This window comes from Gymnoscopelus microlampas (genome assembly GCF_963454915.1).
Source record: "Gymnoscopelus microlampas genome assembly, chromosome: 17".
NCBI classification, from domain to species: Eukaryota; Metazoa; Chordata; class Actinopteri; order Myctophiformes; family Myctophidae; genus Gymnoscopelus; species Gymnoscopelus microlampas.
This window is the reverse complement of record NC_139954.1, coordinates 15,008,167-15,033,815: the sequence shown is the minus strand read 5'-3', so window position 1 is coordinate 15,033,815 and position 25,649 is coordinate 15,008,167. Positions and strand designations below refer to the sequence as shown.

The following is a 25,649-nucleotide window of genomic DNA, read 5'->3' as shown; positions in this document are numbered from 1 at the left end:
TATTTGTGTTCACCCTGTACACTAGAGCTGGGCAATTATATCAATATTATACAGTATGAGAGATTATATAAGATATTGTCAGGGATTTGGGATATCACACCATTGTATAAGCGTTTTTTCTTTTCCTGGTTTTAATCACGTACAGTATGCCTTATTTTATTTTATAACGTCAAAAAGTTTCGAAAATGTTAAAAGACATTTTTGAGTATCATCACAATACGACATTGTCATAAAAAATATTGATATCAAGGTATTTGGTCAGCCATCCCAGTCATTACTGTACACAGAAAAATCATGAGTGTTTAATTGTCACCAAAAGGACCCTAAGTTACAAATTGATAGATGAACACTGAGGATTTAGTGTCAGGCAAATTGTCAATATTCAGAACATTATGGTGTGCATTACGTGGCAAAACAAATAAATCCTTTTTAAACTGTGTGGGGCTGTAATAGTGGTTTGTTGGTGATGTTTGCAAACACTGGAGTAAACAGTATATTGTTATTTATGACGGTGCTAGAAGGTTCCAAATAGCAGATTTTCAATCTACCAATTAAACTATTCTAAGAATGTACTGTGAATGTAACTCCACAACCACAAAACAAAACAACAATCTAAAAAGACAATAAACAACTTCCTTCAATCTCAACCAAGATTTGTGTCAGCCAGTATACCACTAGTTCTCAACAGGGGTTCAGTAAACCCTCACGTGTCCTTGAGGGGGGCTTGAGGAGGTCCCCAGATAAATGAACCAAATGGACCCTTAAAGGGTCATGTCAGAATTTCGGAGGCAATTATGCGGGCTGCGGGAGAGCGGGTCACCCGCTCTCACACGCAAAAAAAATAAAAAAAATAACATGCTCTTGTTTTGTCTTTATTCCTAATAAGAATAAGAATAATAACAATAAAACAGTTTGAATACACTTGGGGATTATTTTCTAACCATGATTTTACAGAATAAAAAAAAAATCGCGGGTCGCGGGGCGGGTTGAGCCATAGATTTATATATGGGTTCACGGGGCGGGTTGAGGCGGGTTGGGTTCCGTCGCGGGGCGGGGCGGGGCATGAAAAAACCCGACCCGCGCATCACTATAGGTTGGGGTCCCAGACATAAAAGAAATAAATGTAAAATCAAATAATGCTTGGTGGCTTATGCATATCAAAGTGCAGGTACTGCAACCTTAATTTAAAAAGGTCGAGGATTGCTGATCTTCACTAAATATCCAGAAGTTACGCATGAGCTTCCTTATTCACTATCTATCACTACTATAGCAAATCAATTTTTTACATTTTCAAAAAGATTAACATATCACAACTAAAATGTTCCTCTCAATCTCAATCAAGCCAGTAAATCAAACGCAATGGCCCTCCAGCTGATGGCATAGCGGATATTGAAAACCCGTTAACCCTTAGCCTCTCCTCGGCTTCATTTAACCTCGTCCGACACTTGATTGACGAAACCGTGACACAAAGATGACCCCAGGTCACCTCAGATGACCCTTTCTTTTAGAGTACTGAGTGACGCAACATGAGACAATGCCTTCATCTCCTCACAGCTTTAGAGCAGCGGCTCTCAAAGTGTTGTCCGGGGACCCCCCCAGGGGGTCCATGAAGGAGTTCCAGGGGGTCCACAGCAAAATGAGTTAATATAACATCACAATCAGTTTAACCACTTTAACCCTATAAAGGCTGTTCAAAAATAGCTGATCTACAAGCTCACAACGACACGTCGCAGCGCAGAAAAAAAGTTGAAAAAAGTGGAATAATTTATAACTCTTTTGACACAAATCTTCTCTTCTGGGGGTCCCTGGCACACAATCCTTTGAGATGGGGTTCTGTGGCCAAATTCAATTTAGAGGTCTGTTTGAGAACCACAGGTTTAGAACAGGCCTTGCTCAATGCAACCACCTTTGTTCCCCCCAAATAAACTCGCATGAGAAAATGCGGATGGTAAACAAGGCGCTCGTGATGCAACAGCATGTGTTTGTCATTCTACCACAGGAGGGTAAACTAAAGTCTTTATTGGTACACTTTCTTTGGCCTACATATGCAGCACAACACTTCAAATGATCTGCTTTTAATCCCATGGATTATATGCTGACCAATCACATTTTGAGGCAAGCCTTTCACAGATTATATTTGAGAAGTAACCAGCCACATTTATTATCAGCACTATAGGGCAGTGTTCAGATGATGACCATTTAACCCTACTCATTACAATTTTGAAACTGAGATTACGTAATCCTGAGTGATCATTTTACGTAGAGTTTGTAAAAACAGACAATGGGGTCCATTCTTGCACAGAGTTTAAAGCAGTGGTCCAGGGAACCCATGGGGTTCCTTCCTTGAGGGAGTTTCAGGGGAAACCCAGATAAGTCATGGTAAGGAACCAAGTAGGCTGCAGCAGCGCTCCTGTTTTCTGACCTAAAGGGGCGTGTTTAACATCTCCGGCGAGAGAATCCGTGTCATCCCATTGGTTCACCGATCTGTCCGCCAGCCACCGCCCCGTCAACACAACATTATGAGCGACGCCCACTGCACTCTGGTTGGTTGGGGAAATGAAACACTTCCTATATCGGGTACACCAACGCGTTGCTCCAGGCTTTTATTTTTTAGCAAAACTAAACAATAAAAGCCTGGAGATCGAGGCTAGGAACAAAGTGGAACCAAGTAACACTGAGGATTTCAAAAGGACGTTTTTCCATGTCTGTCACTCTGAGAGTGAAATTTATATAATGCAGATTGTAGTGCAGAGTGTGGTCCCAGAGATACAAAATGGTATCAAACGAGGGTCCGTGGCCTATGTATGCATATCAAACATGTGTTCCTGAAATTAAAATGGTTGAGATTCACTGGTTTATGATGTTAATGTTCTAAATATCATGTTGATACCTGCTATCAAATATTGTATTTATATATCTGTATTTGTTTTATTTAACCTGAATCTATCTCTTTCCCTTCTGACGTCACTCCACCGCTATCCTCTCTCTTCTCACGGAATATAAACACAAATAAAGCTGATTGTGATTCTGATTAGAGCTACAGGGGGCAGTGGAGGCGGGTTGGGGGGGGTGAAGGTGACTGACCTCGGCAGACGAGACCCTCCTGGATGACGGTCTGCTTGCACGCACCACAGTGCTTAGCTTTCTTGAAGGTCTTCACCCGGAAGGTATGGGAGTGCAGGGCCTCCAACTCCTCTGGCTGCAGACACACACACACGCACACAAGACAAAAGAGAAAGAATGTTTGTGTTAAAATGTCACCAGCACAGCTCACGTTTCAATGAATCCAGGTGGCTGCGTTCCTTTAGCTCAACCGTGTTTTTTTTTGTTTATTTAACCGCTACAATACGATGTTTCCTTTCTCCCCCCTCCCCCCCGGACAGTCCCAAAACATTCAGAGAGATAGATAAACATGGAAAATGTAGTATGTGCTGGCGTACCGTAAGAGAAGGGGGTTTGAAAGAGTAGTGGGTTTCAAAGATTTTGCTTGGTAACAATGTGTCCATCTTTTGGGCATGTCATTATAGGCATGTCATTATAGATGAAAACTGACCAGCTTTTGTTTTTTTTTATCAAAGTGGTACATTTTTCTAAATGTCTGATAACGGGGCTTAAGTGAAGACTGAGAAAATGAATTAACATGTTCCTGTATCAATAAGAAATGAGAATCGACGCAGTACCAGAATAATATTGTTATAGCCAAGTGTATCGATATTTCCTTCTATCACTCTAACGACCTTTGAATGAACTTCGAGATGTCCAGTCATTACGGTCATGTCATTGTGAAAGGAATCCTTCCAGACACAGCCAGGAAGTGAAACTGTCACCCACACCGTCTTTGCACGAAAGAACAAGGACAATGCTTGAAAAACAACATAACACAACAAACAAGTCTCTCCATCCTCCCTCTCCCTCTCTCTCTCTAGTGCAGGTGTGTTATGGAAGGCTGTGCCTGTGATGAGGTGATTGCTATCTGACAGCATCCTTAAACTCACCACCTGTCTGTCTGTCCGTCCTCCACCATATTCCATCTCAAATGCACACTACCTTCACTCACACTCACACACACACACACACTGCCCCTCCCCCCCTCCACGGCTGCTTCCGGTCTGCCTTCTCAAGCCAAATGTAAACTCCGTAGTACGGCGGTGTCACTTCTCAAAAACAACACGATATGTTGTTCGGTCCGATAAGCGACACCCATGTACTACGGCGTCTAAATTAAGCTACCTGGTCGTCCACAGAGTGGGAGAGCTAAACAGAGGAGACCAGATAAGGAGGCTGGACCGCCCCACGCTCCGCCTTTACTTAAAACTGGGGATGGGACGATAATCGTTATTGTTTATCGCGATAAAGAACTCTCACAATAATCATATATCGTGGCCAATTTAATTTATTGCGGAATTGTCCGTCATACACTGGACCTGAGCTGGATCTGTACTTGGACCGTTTGTTTCCCGTCTACGCCAAATGGCTTCGCCAAAAACAGCAGATCTACAAGCCCTCACAGTAGATCTGCTATTTTTGGCTAAAATCTTACTCCCAGAATATGGATGCTGGGGTCAGGGTGCAGGTGGTTAACAAAAGTGGCATTTTACGAGTTTTAAGCGCATTTTGATCATCGCGATTAGTACCCTTCCTTAATCACAATTATTTTGGCCACAATAATCGTGAAATGTTCATATCGTCCCATCCCTATACTGCCCTGCCAAGGTAAAGTACATAGGGGCGGCCATAGCTGAGTGGTTGGTGAGCCCGCCTAGGGAGCCAGAGGCCCAGGTTGCCCCAGGTTCGATTCCAGGCCAGTCCAGCATATGTGTCGATGAAATGAAATTAGTCCCTGAGCAAGACTCTTAACCCCTAATTATCCTTATCCTTTAAAAGTGATTCAACTGGTCAGCCATATGAGATATCAGCATATAAGTGATATTGCACTAATTTTGCATCTGTTCTTGAGGTAATTGTTTATCCCCCAAAATCACAAAGGCTAATTTGACCTTTGGGATACACAAATAAAGTCGGCGTGTCCAAAACGTAGTTACTGCTCTTTACCGTGGCAGGGCAGTATACTTGAATCCCATACTGTGTCACCGTGGGGACTTGTGACATCACTTCCTCCACGTATTTGCTCAGCTGGGTCCTATTTCTACCTCGACTTCCAGCTCCGCTGGGGTAATTGTCCCCTCAACAACCCCTGTAGACCGGCCGACCCTTACAAGCCATTCTATTATTATCTCCAAACAGCAGCGTTATCTTACCAGTGATTAAAGACTCGCAGGGAAATGAAATTCTATCAAAACCGAGATATCCACACACTGATTGCTTTTATCAATAGAAAAGATATGCAGCGGTTTGAAATTCTACATTCCATGTTGATGTATGGGGTTTGAAAAGCGGTCGGAACAGCGAACGGGGCTGTGTAACGTGACCGTAGGAACACAGCGTGCACATGCATATCTAGCACCTCATGTTTCATGATAAGCCACAACTGGCTAGTATTTATAAATGTTTCAGGTGTCAGAATGGTCCCCTGGTCCAAACAACCTCTTTTCCTCTCCATGGGGTCTAGAGGAGAGAGCTTCTACTGCCAAGGACAACACACTGGAAAGAGTTATGTATCTCTCTCTCTCTGCGTGTGTGCATGTGCGCGCGTGTGTGTGTGTGTGTGTGTGTGTGTGTGTGTGTGTGTGTGTGTGTGTGTGTGTGTGTGTGTGTGTGTGTGTGTGTGTGTGTGTGCGACTGTGCGACTGAGTGCGCGTGGCCGCGTGCATTAGAGCGCGCGCGCGTGTGTGTCCAAAAGCACATACACTCCAAGGTCCTACACGCACAGATCTGCTGAGCACATGCTTTGTACAGGACCCCCCCCCCCCACACGCCCAAAAAAAAGAAAGAAAAGAAAAAGTAAACGACAGCTTTATTGGATGTCTTTTCAAGGCAGGAAGTACCAGTCGAAATGGTTTCTAGCCAGGCAGCCTCCATTAAGCCAAGGTGTGTGCACGTGTGTGCGTGTGTGCGTGTGTGCGTGTGTGTGTGTGTGTGTGTGTGTGTGTGTGTGTGCTGGACAGGGTTCAAAGTGGCCATGTGGCTGGCATATTGGAGGGACTTAAGGTGGGAATTTTCATGGAGCACTGGAAAGGCCAGTGGGTCTTTGGGCATGCCGGGGGAGAAGGCCCAATGGCCAATCAGAGACAGTTCCCAGACAACCGTTGAGTGTGACCTTCTAACCAGTGATTGGCCCGTTCTGTCTCCCCATCAATCAAAACACAGCTTAATGAATGCAGCCACAGACCTGAATGATAAACCAGACTCACTATGCAGACACTCATGGCCTCTTTCTCTGATCCTCAGGCTTTCTTTCTTTCTTTCTTTCTCTACCTTCTGTCTTCCTGCTTTGTCTCTTTCTGTATCTCTCGCTTTTTTCTTTCTTCAAACAGGCATGGCAATAAAGAACAAATGCTTATTTACAATGGTGTTCTGGCAAAAGGCAAGGCCTCTTGAGGGAGAGAATTCAGAATTCAAAAAAAGTTAGAAAAACTGTCACATTTACAACAGGCAATGCAACAACAGAGAAGATGGAGAATACACACAGTATTGTAGCTGCAACTGTAAATACTGTAAAATAAAATAAATAGAAAACGAGCATTGGTCAACATCTAAGGCTAAGTCCGACAGCAACACTTCTCTCCCAAGATGTCCAAAATAAGATAAAATAGGACAAGATAATTGTCCGGTTTGAAAGTCTTTTGCAAGTCTCTGGCTACGGTCTCTTGCAAGTCTCTGTCTATAGACTAGAATGATGAAAGGTATGAGCATGAACCAATGAATATTATGGTGGGTGTGTAGGATGGTCAGTTTAAAAAGGAGAGCTGTCTCTCTCGCTCTCTTAAGGCTGGGACCACTTTATCAATTTATCTGCAATAATTATTGATAATTATGTGAAATCAATAACTTGAGTTTTTGCATAAATAAATCTTTTTTAAGATAAACGTTCTGCGCGTCAATCATTTTTCTTAAGTTCTCCAGTCCTTGTGATGCTGTGATTGGCCCAGTGCGAATGAGCGCTGCCACCCTGCTTAGTGATAAGAACAACGCTGTCTGAAGTGTGAAGTGTGAAGCATTTTGAGAAGTTGCAGGGCATGACATCTGTCATATGACGCCTATATAAAGCAAAACAGCTAACACTATACCAGATAAATGACAACATTTGAGAACATCGGCACTGACCATTACTCTCAGCCTCAAGTAACGTCATTGCACAGCAACAAGTGTCATATAATATTGGTTTTAATTACAATTAATACAACTAAAAATATATTTAAAGGAGTAGTTCACCATTATTACACACCCCATGAAGCATTGAATTCATGGAGATTTTTTAGTTTTTGTTTCATTCCTAAGCCAATAAAATCGAAATATTGGCTTAGGAATGCGACAAAAACTAAAAAATCTCCATGAATTGAAGGCTTCATGGCGTGTGTAATTGATAGAAAATAAGATTATTTTTAAAGTGAACTACTCCTTTAAGCAATAACTCATACCAGCCCGAAATATTGTCATATCACATTTAGGGGCGTTGTTCGGCTATCAAATATGGCAACATGAAAATCATATACTAATTAAAACAGGTTTAATAACAATTTCATTACAAAAAAGATCTACAAGAAAGTGGTCCAGACACAAGGCAGATGCAATCCAAAGTGATTTTTTTCATTTTCATTCTTTCACAGCTCTGCCTCCTGAATATTGTTAACACACTTTTGAACAATCCATACTAAATGTTAAATGAATCAATATTGAGAAACTGCATGGCCTATATGAATCAATATTGAGAAACTGCATGGCCTATTTCTCGCCTAAAATGTTTTTGTTAAACAGTTTAGGTTAGTGTTTCTCCACAGGGGATGTACTGGGGGCGTTCAGAGAATGTCAGTAGGGTGGGCTAGAAGCAATATTTTTTTATAAGGGAGAATTGGGGTGTTCTGGGTGGGGGGGTGTTTGTGTTTCTTCTAGCGTAGAATATTCCATCGCATATTTTCAACATTAGACTTCCTTTCATTATCTAAAACGGCAGTCAAGTGAGGCGCTGTTTGTGAAACCATGCCCATTGGTGTTTAGTTGAGCGTCTATTCATGTAATTATGGTCGATACACAGCTGGAAGTCTGATATGGCTGGCCGGTTTCAGTCTCAATTAATTCCCAGCTTTGGCTGTTCATGAAAACACAATTTTCAATAGCTTGGCGACAAGGGGCAGCCATAGCTCAATGGGTAGAGAGGCCATGTGGGATTCTAAAGATCCCGGTTTGTCCCCAGCCTGCCCCAGTTGAAGTATCCCTGAGCAAGACACTTTAATCCCTAACTCTTAATAGTTAGGGTGGGTACATGCAGAGGACAGATTTCATGCACTGTATGTCCAAATGTACAGTGAGAAAACTACCCCAAAGGAGCAGGGACTAATTAGTATTATCCAAAGGATTCCTTTTCAGCACAGCCAATTATGTTGTCGCATGTACTGTAAAGGTCTTAACAGACGGGGAGCGGTGGACGCGGGCGTTACCGCTCGGATCAGCAGGGATCGCGCTGCGATTATTGTTATTTTGTCCACCTGCGCGGTGCGGGAAAAGCTCACCACAATCCAGGTCGAGCACGAACGAGACGTGCACAAGCGAGCACGAGCGCGAGAATTTCAAGGGACCGCGCCCGCTCGCCTCACCGCCTCTCAACTTCTCAGCACGTCCCAAATAATCGCCCGCCTCTCATTGAAAATGAATTACATAGGCACGTCGGCCGCTCCCCGTCTGAAATTACCGTAAAGACTTTTTTAGGTCCTATTTTTAAGAAATTGCATGTTAAAATCACCCAAAGCTATGTATATTTGCAAGCAATTCCCTATCATAGACATTGGGCTGCCCTGAATAATCAGTCAGAGAGGACCAGTCAAATGAAGTTCATGGAGCTTCATACAGGCGGATGTCTGGGATGGCTACTAAACTAGCTGCATTTCCCAGAAGTGTTGTTTTCTAACATTAGTCCGGTCGTAAGTTCTGTTGTAAGTTCTGAAAATTGCAGTTCAGGTGAGTGTTCACACCATAATGAAATTGTATGATCATAAACTACAGCTCTCGTTCGAAACAACTCCTTATTAGATCGTCCAGACTCTACCATCAGAGTCACATGATTCAGTAGGTCACCAATTTGGCATGTCATATCACTAAGGTTTCACTGTAACAGCAGCAAATTGTTTCGGTCTGCAACCAACCTTATCCATTATCCACGACAGTGGCCACCTCCCCACGAAGGTCAACAATTCAGCAGGTGTGTATAAATAGCAAAATCGCACAACAACCCTGGGGGTATTTTTTAACTTTCAATGTATTGAAAATGGTACAGCGAAATGTATTGATATGTGAGAACAGTAAAAGCTGCCCTGAAAAGGTCACCTTCTCAGTGTGTACAATGAAAAGGGCACCTTGTTGGTGCGTACAATGCATGACAACTATTAACAAAATAGGTTGCATCCTAACGTTTTGGGACATAGCCACAGAGTGATATAAAACTGTACAAAGGCAGCTTTTATAGCCATTATAGCCATGATATATGGATATTATACCAAACCTATCAACCAGACGATTTGATTTGACAAATCCGTTTTATAAATTGATAATTACAGTCCATGTCCTCAATATTGCTAACCACCCCAGCTCCTCTTCTCTTCATGTCCAAACCCAAGTCTTGCTTTTGTCTTTCTCACTTCATCCCTTCTCACTCTGTCTCTTTCTCCTCGACATTTCTTTTTCCGGGGCATCTACCCATTCAGCTCTCTTAAGTCTTACATTGTTTAGCTCTGTCACTGCTCTCTTCCCTCCCTTCCTTTCACCCTCCATCCCTACGTCCCTCCCAACTTCTTTGCCTCAGTCTGAGGTACTCCCGGTAAACAGAGAGGTGGATTTATGGCTGCAGACAGACTGCACAGGAGAAAAGCAAAGCCCCTTGTCTGTTTCCCATGATCTAGCCTGCTCTCAGACAGTGCTAACCTTGTTAGCACAGAGCTAACTTTAAACTTGAATAATTCAGTTGGAGCCAGGTGTGCACGGTACAGAAAAGGATAATGCACTTTATTGGTCACCCTCTGCCACAGCCACAGCACAGTCCTGGGGGTTCAATTAACAGTGTAAAAAAAGCATGTTTAAACATTTTTTCGAAATCCCACAAACTACAGGTGCAGACAATCTTGGTGGTCCATAGGTTGATATGCACATCAAAATGTTCTTCTAAATCAATGTCACTTTAACATTATGTTATACGTTATGTTATTTCATGTCATATCATGTCATGTCATGTAGATACTGTAGATGTTAGGTATGTGCTTACTTGTTCAGAGATGCTAGCTATATGTGGTTTGGGTGATGATGGATGATTTATCCTGTGAGCATTGTTTAGATTGATGCACAATAGGTGTCTCTTCTCTTCTCCTGGTCCCCTCTCTAAAATGGCATGACCCAACATCGCCTGCCGTTGCAGTTAGTCCACCTATAGGCTGTGCGTTTATCTAGTTAATATTTTGTGGGCTTCTGATGTCCTATTCACATCTTTGTGGTAAGCACAGACACATCGCGTACAAAGGGAGAGAGAAACAATAGCAAGAAAAATTGCACCACTTTCCCCCCCCAAAGAGACACCGGGGGAGGAGATAAGACACACGGGAATGGACAGCGGACAATAGTGCGATGATGCAGATATTGTAATCTTCTCTGAGACGAGAGATTAACTTCTACCGAGATGGACCTGGAAATCATCCAAGCAGAACAGTCCTCTGTGATTCTGTATGGACACAGGGCGGTGGAGAAACCAACACATCCAGGGGAGTTTGGTGTTTGCTTTTAGGAAAGAAATAACCAACGTAATCCACGGGAAATGAATGCTTGTCACGCATTTTTGTTCGGCCAATATGGAGTACTTTTCGCTCTTGTGACGTCCCTTTTACCTCTGTGAGTCTTAAGCAGGGCCATTATTACACCACATAAGCAACAGATTGCAGACACTGAGGAATAGATGTACATACTGTACATCTACCGTTGCTGTAAATTGGGTCTTGCCGTGGGACCTCTCAGACAGCACAGAGAGGCCTCTACACATGTGAAGGGAGAAATAGCAATGACACCGCACTGTATGTCACCTCAACCCCAGTAACCCGGAGCTAACGTCAATCTGCCGTTCAAAGGTCACACAGGACAGCAAAGACAGTGTTTGTCCCTCGGAGCCACATGGCGAAGACAGGATAGGATAGGACAGGACAGGACAGGCGAACCCTCATTCCATCTCTGGGACACGCCTCTCCAGTACGTAACGTGATTAGCTTAATCTAGTTAGGTTGAAACAATGCTCGGGGCTGTGTTGGGCCTGTCATGCTGGAAAGGGAGAGGTGTGGCCAGTACTCATATTTTTTACTCAAGTAAAAGTAGCTGTGTAGAAAGCCACTATGTAGAAATACTACATACTGTACTGTACGTAGTAAAAGTTCTGTTAAAAAATATTAAGTAATTGTACAAAAAAAATCGTTCAAAAGAAAGTTGCAGATCTACAAGTTCACAACTAGTAGTGATGTGACGTGTTATGAGCTTGTAGATCTGCGATTTTCGAACAGATGAAGTATAAAATAGGGCTTAATTGGTTAATGTATGTTTTGTAATCATCTAAATCTACAAAGTCATTTGTAACTAACGTTTTCAAATAATCACAGTGGAGTAAAAAGTACAATATTAGCCTCTGAGGCGTAGTGGAGTAGAGGAATCAAGTATCGAAACTGGAAATACTCAAATGAAGTATAACTTAAAGAGCTGGTGCCATGTTTTTGCACTTTTTCTGTTTTTCATGTGTCTATGAGGTTGATAGAACTTCATTAAGCCCCCCGGTGCTGGTTTTATGGTGTTTTATGTCTTCTCTGATTATTTGGAGTTTCTTCCTGGAGGCTGAAATCTTGAGGGTCAAACGTGCCAATAGAGAAACAGCCCTTTAGTGACATCACAGAGCCCCCAAAAAACATACCCTCCCCCTCATTATCATAACACAACAGGTGTGGGCATGAGGAGGAGGAGGGACTAGGACAGGTGGGTGGTGCTAAGGTGGTGGAGGAGGTGCTAAGGTGAGAACCAGGCATACTTAATGAACTGGAGGCGTGTCCACATAAACATTTTTTTTTAACAATTTCTGTACACTTTTTTTTTTGGAAAAAAATCCTTACATAATAATAATACCTTATGAACAGGTTTCAGGGTTGAAAAATATCATGGCACTCCATCTTTAAGTACAGTACTTGAGTAATGTACTTAGTTACTTTCCACCGCTGGGTGTGGGTGTGGGTGGGGCTGTGGCGGTCTCTGCCCCCCCCTGGCATCATGACATGGCATTTTTATGGGAACGGTGAACAAGCAACATAAGCAAGCCGCAGGCAGGTGTTGGAGAAACACCCTTGTCCTAGCCAGCGCTGGTAACGCGCCCGCTTAGCTTAACCCATTCAATCCGGGACAGCATCTCTGTCATTTTAGATTTATTTAGCTGTTCAAAAATAGCAGATATACAGTACAAGCTCATAGCGCTGCACTCAGTGCCGCGCTATGAGCTTGTAGATCTGCTATTTTTTAGCGAACATTCGTAGCTCAAATCTTTGCTTCTGGGGGGTTCCTGGAACAAGATATTTTACAAATGTTTGCTTTAAAAAGAAAAATATTCAAAGATTTGGGGAAAAAAAATCACAATTTAAAAAAAATAGCAGATATACAAGCTCATAGCGTGGCACTCGGTGCCGCGCAATGAGCTTGCATATCTGCTATTTTTGAATAGCCAAAGAAATCTAAAATGACAGAGATAAGTTCCCGGATTGAACGGGTTAACCGCATTACCCAAACAGATCATAAAGACCACAGGAATGAAACCTGCTCTGAGTGAGGTGCTGTCATCTGTTATGGATGCAATTATTACCACGCAGGTGTGGTCTGAGGCAAAGATAACATACATTACAATGTGCATGATGAAACTGTCTGCTATTTGCTATTTAAACGTTTGTGAAGTTTGCGAAGTTTTACCTTCCTATGTGGACGTAGCTACTGTACTTTTGCATGTTATGTCTAACCTCATGTACGGTATATACCTGCTGCTATGTGGACCTACTGATGATGCGTTGCCACTTTTTGCACCTGATACCTCATGTATACAGTACCTGCTGCTTTTTTATGCTTTTGTATGGCATTTTATATTTTTCTTTTCTTATGTTTATTTTCAGTTTTTCTCTTTGCTTTGCCTCTCTCTGGTCCGCCCCTTTTTCTTTCCTGAAAGAGGTGGTGCCATGGTTTTGCACTTTTTCTGTTTTTAATGTGTCGTATGAGGTTGATAGAACTTCATTAAGCCCCCTGGTGGTGTTTTTATGGTGTTTTATGTCTTATCTTACTATTTTGAGTTTCTACCTGGAGGCTGAAACCTTGAGGGTCAAACGTGCCAATAGAAAAACAGTGCTTTAGTGACATAGTAAAAATATACCCTCCCCCTCATTATCATAACACAACAGGTGTGGGCATGAGGAGGAGGAGGGACTAGGACAGGTGGGTGGTGTTAAGGTGGTGGAGGAGGTGCTAAGGTGAGAACCAGGTATACTTAATGAACTGAAGGCGTGTCCGCATAAAAACATAATTTTAACACTTTTCTGTACACTTTTTGGAAAAAAATCTTCCTCCTAGTATAACCATAATACCTGATGATTAGGTTTTAGGGGGGGGGATCACTGAAAATCACGGCACCCCGTCTTGAAACTTAAATGATGGAGCTTGCATACAAAAGAACTACGTAATTACAGTAATATCCAACTGAAATTATAAAATGATCTCTGCGATGTTTGTTGTATCAAGAATGGACTCATTAAAACTAATAGAAAAGGAATGTGTGACAATGACATGTACATACATGTGTACGTGTCACTGTACTGGTCTAATTGTTTACACATGCTGCAGCAGCACATATTTCAGATTCCAAATTAAATTACTTTCTCGATGTGGGGGTTCCGTTTTAATCAGCGAGTGTTGCCATAGCGATCAGCAATGTTTCCCCCACTGTAGCTGAGACTTTAGCCCCTCCAATGCCCACTCTGGTTGTCTTGGCAAACAGTGAGCCAATAGGCCTCCAAAATAGCTTGAATGAATTCCAATATTGTTTCCCTATGCTTTTTTTAACCACTTGATCCCGGGCATCCATATTCTGGGGGGGAACATTAGCCAAAAATAGCCGATCTACAAGATCGGCTATTTTTGGCAAAGAGATTCGGTGTAGACGGAAAAAAGTGATCCAAGTGTGGAGCCAACTCAGATCTAGAGGGTTTAAGTGGTTAAATAACATTTGTTTTAAAGGGAAAGAAAAACATCTAAGTTATTAAGTGCCTTTGGGTTCAAACATTGTAGCCGTCTTTCGGCAGCATAAAAAAAACTGTACTTTATACGAACATATGCAGGTTAAGTGTATTATTATTTGCATATTTATATTATAATAGCATTCTCTCCCTCACACACACACACACACACACACACACGCACGCACGCACGCACGCACGCACGCACACACACGCACACATTACAACAAGCGGAATGTCTCAATCTGTGAGACGATTTAGTGGCAACTCCAGTTCCCACCGTCTCCAATTCAACCTCTCTCTCTCTCCCTCTCTCTCTCTCTCTCTCTCCAATCCATTCACAGGCCCAGCACTGGTCCAGTAACAAACCCTCATGGGGGGTCCCAGTCATCCCAGTTCTAGCTCTACTGTCTGGTATGCCACTTATCATGCTGACACATTTCTCCTGCCTCCAGTCTTATTTTGTGTGCGTGTGTGACTGCATAATGTGTCTATGTCTGTGGTTGTGCGTGTGTGTGCGTGTGTGTGAGAGAGAGAGAGCGTGCGTGCATGTGTGCGTGCGCGTGTGTTTAGGGGGCACGGGGTCAGCGAGGACAGTGGAACTCAAGTTGGAATACCTCCCGTTTTTAAGGGGCTTGAGTCGCAGTAAAGCTGCAGCCCCGGCGTACCCCCTCTTTACAAACACAAACAAACAAAGATCCCCTTGACAGACCAGTCTCTTACTTTGACCTGCTTTTTACTTCCTCCTCTGTGCCGTTTAGCCCCAGCCGGCAGCATGTGAATAACAATAATCGCCACACAGCGTTATAGCGGGACACTCTCCTTTGTGGGTTCTTAATTGTTTCCGATGATTACGCTCCCTGGGTTTGTTTATTGTTGGGGAGGGGGAGGGGGGTTGCTGGAGTTGAACCACTTTCAACCTGGCGTCCCTATTTTGGGCACGCATTGCAGGCCAATATCTTCCAAACATTTTGAGAAGTAAAAAAAAACATTTTCAAAAACAGCCGATGATCACAACTCGTGATGCAATAGCTTGCAGAATGGCTATTTTCGCTATTCGTCAATATGCAAATACATAGGGCTTAAGTGGTAAAGCGTAAATGCTTGAGAGATATACGGGGTGACAGGGGAGAGGGATGGGGGTGCAGGGGGACTTGCATAGGACTGAAGGGTGGAAGGCAGTCATGTGGGTATGCTCACAAGAGACGGAGCCCTGCGCGATTGTTTTAGGTTTTGCAGAGGAGTGTTGCAGAGCCATGCAAATGGGTGCTTCGCATTCCCTCCACACTTCAGCCTTTCAAACGGACGCACAAAGGAAGGAAGCGGGTTTAGACAGGGCTCTCGCGACCCCCAAGAGGCTGGGGGTCAGTGTAGTGTGTGTGTACACACACACACACACACACACACACACACACACACACACACACACACACACACACACACACACACACACACACACACACACACAGACACACTACACACACCCCCTCAGCAGCTACAGCTCCTGGGAACAAGGCTCCCGTTCTCCTGAGAGAGGCATAATCTCCCTCATACTCTTACAGACACATGCACACGCACGCACTTGCACGCACATAAAGATAGACATGCACTCACAAAACATGCATTACATTAATGCACACGTGCGTTACACATGCACGTATGCCCTCATGTATACTCGCATGCACGCACGCACGCACGAGCACACGCACGCGCACGCACACGCACACGCACACACATATAAATGCAGACAGACAAGGGGAAAAAAACAGATATGCAAATGGTCTGATGGCTGGGCGTTCATGTTGTTGTTGCCGTCAGTTTGAATAGTAAAGGAAAGATAACATACTGCATGTGGTCTTTCTGTTTGCTGACACAGTCTAAAATGCACAGCCCAAACAGAGGAGCAATGTGACGAGGCAAAAAAAAGCCTGTTCCTTCGGAAATCAGATCCCCGCCATCGAAAAGAAAACACACTCGGGGCGTCTGGGTGGCGCAGGGGTAAAGTTCCTGCCCACCATCATGGAGACTTTGGTTTGCTTCCTCCACGGTGCCTCCGGCTTGGCGGGGCATTCCAACAAACACAACTGGCTGCATTTGGGAAGCCGGCAGGGGAGGGTGATCTCTGTCACTGCACTAGAAATTCCTATTACAGTAGGTTTGTTGGGGGGCGCCAACTGGGAACGGAACTGGGAGGAATAATGTGTTCCTCCACATCCGCTATGCCCTCCCTGTGAAACTCCTCACTGTCAGGTGAAACGAAGCGGCTGGCTACTTTATGGATATTGGTTGTCTACACCCTACCCAGACCATCAGTAAGGGTTTGCACTGACAGGGACTGGAGTGGAGGAATTAACAAAACATGAAAAATGATAAAGCAAAAATATAAAAACAAACTCACACAAAATGATTGCTGACAGGACAGCAGTATACAGTATGAAACTAAATTGCAGTTATTAATGAGACCTTTGAAAACAAAATACTTGTTTTCAACTGTAACCAAATGGTGTATTTGTCATATTATGTTGTGACACGTGCTGCAATCAATCATCACATGTCTATTTCAGTTCATGCAGTAGTGCTTAACTCTGAGAGTGTAAAATATGGAACCAAATGTTGTTGTTGTTTTTTTTACTGTGTAGGAGTTCAAGCTTCCAGTGAGCTGTTTGAGTGTGAGTTCGGTAATGCCATGGTACTATATGGGCTAAATCCTTCCAGGCTCTGCTTTGCAACAGACATTCCAGCTGTATAAGGTAACCGAGAGGCTGTTTTCCTCCTTAACGGTATAACTACAAACTGTTCCCCTTCAACTGCAAAGTCTGACTCACACAGACACATAGTGATGTCACTACCAAGCTTAAGGGCTCCAGCGTTCACCTCATTAACAAAAAGCAACCAACCACACACACAACGATTCCGCTAGGGATATTTGGGGATTCATAATTCACTTTATGAAGTGCAACAGTACTACACTTCCATGCAAAAACACACGCAAAGATACAGAACACACACACACGCACACGCACACACACACACACACACACACACACACACCCACACACACACACACACACACACACACACGGGTTCCATTCTTCACCTCAATAACAAATGCTACTATAATTCTGTCCATACATGACAGACAGACAGACACACACACACTGAAATATGAATAGTAAAACCACTGGAAAATGCTGATAAAACAACTACTTCATCTAGTACTTTTAGTGGCTAGGTTTAGGAGACAGAAACGCACACCATCATCCATCATCCTACATGTAGCCTACAGTATGTCTCACAATGTCCTGTTTCTGTGTCCATGCAAGTTGTAGGTTGTCCTGCAATAACTGGTAATGGCCTCTTGAGTCGAGTTGTCTCTGCACCAAATGCCAAGTTTCCTTGCATGTTCATACACATCATCTCTGTCTGATGGAAACATTATGTCCAAAAACGTACTTTTCAGGATAAAAATAAATAAATAGCTAAAGTAGCAGATCTGCTACTTTTGATGCTTTTGTGTGACTCTGTAGTATGATCAAGTCGGGCATTCATTTACAAAAAAAACACAAACAGATAAGAAATAAGAGGTTTAAGGTCCTGGGTTCGATTCCCGCCAGGGACGCTGTGGGCGCTGGGGGCGTGTTCTCTCCTCCACGTCATCGGCGCCCATACCCTAGGTGGGGTTGGTGAAAGGGCCTTTCTGTGTGGAGTTTGCATGTTCTCCCCGTGTCTCCTAGGGTAGTTAATACCCTCACAAAAACATGTAGTAATCCTGGTCACTATACTGCCTCCCCCTGGTCAGCCGGGGCGCCTGATGGAGGAGAAGGGAACTGGTTGGAATAACGTGTTCCTTCCACGCGCTATGTCCAACCAGGGAAACTCCCCCCTGTCGGGTGATAAGAAGCGGCCTGCTTGCTCCTCATGCATTGAAGGAGGCATGAGCTTCAGCTTGGGCTCTCCCTAGGCTGGCAGAGGGTAGGTAGTGCCCAGGATTACATAGGCAATTGGCACTGGGTGAAAAAATGTGGGTTACAAAATCGTGGGACAAAAATTATTTAAAAAAAAAAAAAAAAAATAAGAGGTTTGTGCCTGACAGCAACGATATGTTTCTGAGTTTTTAAATGAAAATATTATACCAGTATTATACCAGATATCAGATGACAGCTTCCGTTCTCGGACTTCGGGATGTGTAGTTCCAGACTCTATAGCATTCGGAGATGTGGAATAGTCGTCTGGCTACGCAACACTAATTTGGGGGTTAACTGCCCAGCGCTACTTGCAGTGTGACCTCATTAGTTTGAGTGTAGCATCATTATTCAAGGTCAGCCTTCATGAGACACATACAGGTTCTCACACTCAAACTGCCATATTGGATTCAAGTTACAGCAAGAGGTAGAACTTCCATTATCCATTCCATTATCAGCCTTAAGTTATTTTTACTGTACAACTGCAATCAATATTCATCAAGAGTAGAGGGAGGATCAGATGAGCAATCTGTAGTGAGATTTTAATCTGACCGCTTAAGCCCTACTTTATGATGCTGTGTGTTGCGTTGCTTTGTGACGCATTGTCAGCTTGTAGATCGTCTATTTTCAAATAGTCAAAGTATAAAATAGGCCCTATTATTTATGCCCTATTTAATAGGGCATACGTGGTTAAAATGTACATTTAGTAATTATACATGTTCAAAGTAACTAATAACTAATGATTTGAAGGAAAAACGTAGAATATTTGCCTGAGAAATGTTTTACATAAACAGTATTTAGTATATCGTCTCTGTCGAGTGGAAACCTCATATCGTCCAAAACTCAAAAATAGCAAAAGTAGCAGATCTACAAGCTCAAAGTGGGTCGTTTCACGCCGCGTTTCGAGCTTGTAGATCTGCTACATTTGACGCTTTCGTCTGACGCTGTAGTATGATCAAGGAGGGCGTTCATTTACGGGAAAAAAGTTTGAATATGGAGATAAGAGGGTTCTGCCCGACAGCAAACAATATATAAATATACTTAGTTACTTTCCACCACTGAGCTTATCGTGAATGAAATATTTGGAGCGAGCTTGGCTGACAGCAGTGTGAATCGAGTGGATACAATGCACAGTGGACGTGCACCGTGCCACCGTCCGCCTCGGCCAATCAGAGGTCAGGAAGTATCGCTGTCCGGGGGCGGAGACAGCTCAGTTAACGAGGCCTGTCCAGTCAGCTGGGATAATCAGCCAGTTAACACGGTGTCGTCTCTCATATGGGACGCCATGTGCATGGCTGGACATCGTAGCGCTCAGACGCCCAGAGGTCACCGCCTCGTGTACCCATCTGTGCCTCTCTGTGTGTGTGTGTGTGTGTGTGTGTGTGTGTGTGTGTGTGTGTGTGTGTGTGTGTGTGTGTGTGTGTGTGTGTGTGTGTGTGTGTGTGTGTGAGAGAGATTGGGTTTGTGCTTGAGCGTGTACATGGGAATGGGGGTGTGTGGGGCATATTCTAGTGTGTGTGTGTGTGTGTGAGAGAGAGAGTGTGAGAGAGATTGGGTTTGTGCTTGTGCGTGTACATGGGAATGGGGGTGTGTGGGGCATATTCTAGTGTGTGTGTGTGTGTGTGTGAGAGAGAGAGTGTGAGAGAGATTGGGTTTGTGCTTGAGCGTGCACATGGGAATGGGGAATGGAGTGGGGCGTATTCTGTGTGTGTGTGTGTGTGTGTGTGTGTGTGTGTGTGTGTGTGTGTGTGTGTGTGTGTGTGTGTGTGTGTGTGTGTGTGTGTGTGCGTGTGCGTGTGTGTGCGTGTGCGTGCGCGTGTGTGAGAGTCTGGGCTGCTTAACCACACTTATGCCCCATTTGAAAAAATAGCAAAAGCAGATATACAAGCATACAGATTGAGCTGAGGACTGAAGCTTTTGGCCAGGACACACCGTGCACTTGTGTCCGGGTGTCCCACTTGTGCAAGAATCTCGGAGACCTTTTCGCAAAACAGCGTGACGCTCTCCCCCTCCCCCCTCCCACCGGGGCTTGTTCTCATTCACAGGACGGTCATTCTTCATCTCGCCACGGCCCAACGTGAGCCGGCGGCGAGGACCATCTGACCCTTGACCTATCCTCGCTTCTCCCCTTCCCCTCCGCCTGACCCCTGTTCCCCCCACACTGAGCCCTCATCTAGTCAATACCCCCCCTCCCCCTCCCCCTTTCATGGTCTGGCTCCCAGAGGTAGAAGAAGTACTCACTTTTTTACTTAAGTAAAAGTACAGTAGCAATTTTCCAAATCTGTCAAAATCTGAAATCTCAAAAATAGCCGATCCACAAGTTCACAAGCTTGCAAAAGTACAAAACAGGGCTTAATTGATTAATGTATGTTTTGAATTAAAAACAAATCTGAATCCGCAAAGAAACTAGTAACTCAAGTTTTTAAATCATTGTAGTGGATTCAAAAGTACAATATTTGCCTCTGAGATGTAGTGGAAAATAAGTATAAAGAAAAAGAAAAATGAACATACTCAAGTAAAGTAAAAGTACCTCAAAAAGCACTTGAGTAAATGTACTTAGTTACTATCCACCACTGATTCTCTCTCTCTCTCTCTCTCTCTCCCCCAACACTTACACATTCTCTCCCCTCATCCTCTGATCCTGGACCCCGCCCCCCGCGGTGTCACATGAGTACAAAGGGGCCTTAACAAGCCAGGTTCCTTGATACTGAAGGTCCATGGGAACCAGGAGGGCATGTTTGATGGACGCATCAAGACGGATCAGGATCAGAAATTCTTTTCATGGCCGGGGTAGGGTACGCTCATACGAGGGGAATTCGCGTCAAAGAAGCTGATGAAATGATCTTTCTCATCGCGGGTCTTTAGTGTCACGGTATTAAATATGACCGGAGATGATGCGATTGTAGCGCTTTTGTGGACACATACTGTAAGTTACCCCTCCCGACACCATCTCTGCATGTGTGTGTACATACGTGAAAAAAAGACTTAAAAGGGATAGTTCACCCAAAAAATGACTTATTTTCTATCAATTACACACCCCATGAAGCCTTGAATTCAAGGGGATTTTTTTGTTTTTGTCACATTCCTAAGCCAATAATTTGGTGACCGGCGGAAAGATGCTCATGTCTCCAGTAGGAGACTCAAAGTGTCAACTTTGAGTGCTACTGGAGCCGCCGCTGGTCATCAAATTATTGGCTTAGGAATGCGACAAAAACAAAAAGATCTACCATGGAATGTGTAAAAAAGGAAAAGAAAGCTGCCAGCTACACAGAGCATGCAGTTGATAAGAATGATTATTCAGATCATAGCTTTCACTCTCTCCACTCTGATCTCTGCACCTATTCTGTACTAAATCTAACAAAAATATATATTTTTGTATCTTAAATCTTTTGGGGGTCCCTCCCTGGCACAAAATCAGGCGCACACAGGCTGGCAACTTCTGTTGTTGTTTGCTTTTCCCTTGTTTGGAGTCACTCATTACTGCACACACATTATTGTCTCCGCCAGGCCGTAAGGCATGGCGAGAGAGTATGTTTTACCCTCCGTCCGTGTGTCCGTCCGTGTGTCCGTGTGTCCGTCCGTGTGTCCGTGTGTTACCACCAAATCTCCGGCACCGTTGGCCCGGTCGCTGCGAAACTGTGCACACACACTCCCTGGATGCCAATTCAGAACCTCTGCCTCAAATTTTTCACATGGGCCTGTTATAGCGCCACCAGGAGGCCGATTTGTGCAAAACCCATTTTTTTCACATTATTCCTACAGTTTTTAACCAAACGTCATGCAAATCGGTACACAGTATCTCTATAGTCATGTGATCAACCCTGATCTGTCCGATTTCCCATATTCCATCCTTATTGGTTAAGGTTGCCATCCAAAGTTTGCAGGATTGGTCCGTTTTGAACAAACTGCCTCAAACCATGAACGCAGCGTGCGATTTCCGTGAAATTTCACACGCACATTCCCACTAGGCCGAGGAAGAAATGCCACCCTTTTCACATTGGCCTGTTATAGCGCCACCAGCAGGTCTAATTTAGCAAAACACATTTTTGGAACAAAATGCTTCAAATCATGAATGCAGTGTCCGATTGCCGTGAACGACCTAAGAATAAATGGCACCCTTTTCACATTGGCCTATTATAGCGCCACCAGGAGGCCACAATAACGTATCTGACCTGGCGGAGACCTGTGCTCCGAGGAGCACTTTATCTAGTTTTATTTAAGTTCTTCTAAATGTTCTAAATTGTACTGTATGTATGGGTCCACTGCACTGTACTTCCAATAATGCAGAAATATTAAAGGAAATGCATAGATAAACAATCAAAATATGACCTTCCTCCCTTTGCTCTGTCGTTGTTAATGTCAATATGATTTTTAACATAACGTATCCCACCCTATAAACCTGACAGGACACAGAATGTCAACCTGGTAAATCTATCACACTACTACATGTAATGAATAGATGCACCCCTCGCACACCAAAACAAGCATCGGATACACAAGGTTTACGACCGCCGAAAGAAATGCATGTGAAGTAAATCACGTCCGTGGCTGTGAGTCATAAGCGGTACAATGCCTGAATCATTTATCCCACAGCAGACAGCCAATGGCAGGGTAAAGTTCAGAGAGTGAACGAAAACAGCAGCCTCGTCAACAAACAAACAGACAAAAGGAGGATTTGTCTTCAATATGGGGCCTCTCTCCTCGACAAACACCAACGCCCACACGGCCACTTACTGCTGATCCCCCCAACTTTCTGTCTTTTTTGCTTTTTGACTCACTCGCATCTGATCCTAATTAGCTGTTACCCAGCGCAAGCCTAAACAACGCCGAGATCAACGCTGTCCCATTGTCTCCAGTCACTGCGTTCAGCTGGCAGCCTAACCGAGCCCCCGATTCGTTCTGAGCAATATGTTTGCTCAGGCCCGACGTCACCGCAGAACACTTCCAGAGAAGACCAGACATTTCATGGCCCTGCACCCCCCGGAGCACACTCCCCACCGCTGTTATTGTCGCTGTCGGGTTGCATCGAGATCCACAGTGGGTTCCGTAGCTGTCAGAGGGGAGTTATCATCCTACACAGTATGGATGAAAAGTTCATAGGTTCAGTGCCCCGCAACAACAGCTAATGTGTATGCAAAGCACTTCTATGCACAGGATATGAAGGTTTCAAGTGCACACGGACAGTACTGTACCCGACAATACTGATGACCATTGAGCTGGCACTTTATCCAGCTACACGCACATATATAGCATGAGAATGTGGCTGCACCACACACATTTCAAAACTATAATAAATACATTCAGAATTTAGAATAAAGTCCATCCAGAGGGGAACAGTAATCCCTACAGATCCCAAAGAATACATATTTTCTTTTCTGTACTGTAGGCATGCGTTACCAATAACATTTCTCAAGGAACCTTCCCAGCAAGGTGGGATATAGTTCCTGGAGGTGTGGGCTCTATTGTACTCTTTCTGAAGAAAGCACAATGACATGGTGACAAGCAGTGTAAAGGAGAAGTGACAAATTACTGTATGTGATACAGTACAAATGACCTCAATGGAAACAAGCCATAGGCTCTTAGCAGACCTTGTATCTGTACAGTACTTTCCTGTGCTTATTTTTTTTTGCAAACTGCTAATAAAGTATTCAATCAATCAATCAATACAGTAACGGCATATTTGCCTCTGAGCTGTAGTGCAGTAGAGGCATTAAGTACTAAAATAGATATACTCAAGTAAAGTAAAAGTACCTCAAAACTGTACTTACGTACAGTACTTGAGTACATTTACTTAGATACTTTCCGCCACTGCTAACAGGTAACAATTACAGTGGTCAAAACAAGCAGAGGGAGAGAGAGAGTTCTTTTATTCCGCAACCCCCCCCCCCCCCTCCCCAATCGACTTCCTCTCTCTTTGTTCTCCTCTCTGGTTCCCTCCAAACCGACCGGCCTTACGGTGCACACAGTCACCTGCTTTTCATTTAGGGGGAAAAGAAATGTACCCCGGGCATTCCAATGTCTCCTCCTCCCCCCACCGCGCCCCCTCCCCTCCCCTCCCTCTCCTCTCTCGCTACATGCATTTCATCTCAGCGAGGTGGATCCTGGGGAGGAAATGACTCAGTCATCCAGAAGAGGAGGAAGAAAATCCCTTCGTTCTTCACAGACCATCAATTGCATTCAGAGGGGAGACGAGAGATGACACCTCCTCACGGCTGACAGGTCCCTCTGACTTGGCACTCTCTGACCTAAAAAGCTACGATCCGGGGGACTTATGTTTTAATGAACATCACTCTGTTAGTTCATCAGTATATGGGTTTGTGCAGTGGTGGGAAAAGTACTCACATTTTGTACTTAAGTAAAAGTATCAATACTGCACTGTAGAAATACTCTGTTACAAGTCAAAGTAAATTCACTTGAGTAAAAGTACAAAGGTATTGGTATCAAAATGCACTTAAAGTACCAAAAGTAGAAAGTACTCATTATGCAGAATGTCCCATTTCACAAGTTTTCAAATGTATAAAATGTCTTTTGAAAACAGCAGATCTACAAGAGCACAATGCGTCGCATCGCGACGCATTGTGAGCTTGTAGATCTGCTATTTTCAAATGGCCAAAATATATATAGGGCTGAAGTGGTTAATGCAATGATAATCAAAATCAACAAAGTAACTATTTTAATTAAAGTTTTCAAATAATTGTTAAAGTAAAAGACAAAGTACAACATTTGCCTCTGAGATGTTGTGGAGTACTGAAAATTGGAAATACTCCAGTAAAGTAAAAATACCTCAAAATTGTACTTAAGTACAGTACTTGAGTAAATGTACTTAGTTACTTTACACCACCGGGTATGTGCATCTATATATATACAATTTGAATCCTGCGCCATGTCGGTTGTCTGTAACGTTGTATGTAGCCAGTGTGACGTAATCTGACATCACGCCAGTGTGACGTAATCTGACATCACGATGAGACGGAATATGACATCACATCCTACCTATAAATTCTAGGATGCCGTCAGATCGCACCAGTTCGACGGCTTCCATAGTGGGTTTTGGTCATTGGAGAGGTGATGCACGTCACCTCTTTCTGAAGTGGGTACTTTCAAAGCCTGCCGTGGATTTAGGAGAGCACAAAACTCTCTCACACTGTGAGGTGCCTGTAAGGTGGCACTGCAAAGTGAACGACGCGTCACGCTAGACGTTCGGGCCGCGTAGCGGCCCGAACTTCTAGTATTAATACAATATTACTAGCACATCTGCAGTGGTTGGCGGTGGTCTCTCTTCCTACTCTTCCCTTCT

The 25,649-nt window shown here is 43.8% G+C and overlaps 1 protein-coding gene across 10 annotated transcripts in view; it reads right to left on the bottom strand.

The window, feature by feature from the left end:
* Positions 1 to 25,649, bottom strand: part of tns1b (tensin 1b) — a 303,232-nt gene that overhangs the window by 215,498 nt on the left and 62,085 nt on the right. For all 10 annotated transcript variants that reach the window (XM_084085475.1, XM_084085482.1, XM_084085474.1 and 7 more), the window contains exon 2: positions 3,085 to 3,199. In XM_084085475.1, coding sequence (XP_083941601.1) covers positions 3,085 to 3,199 — 115 coding nt within the window. The remainder of the gene's footprint in view (positions 1 to 3,084; positions 3,200 to 25,649) is intronic.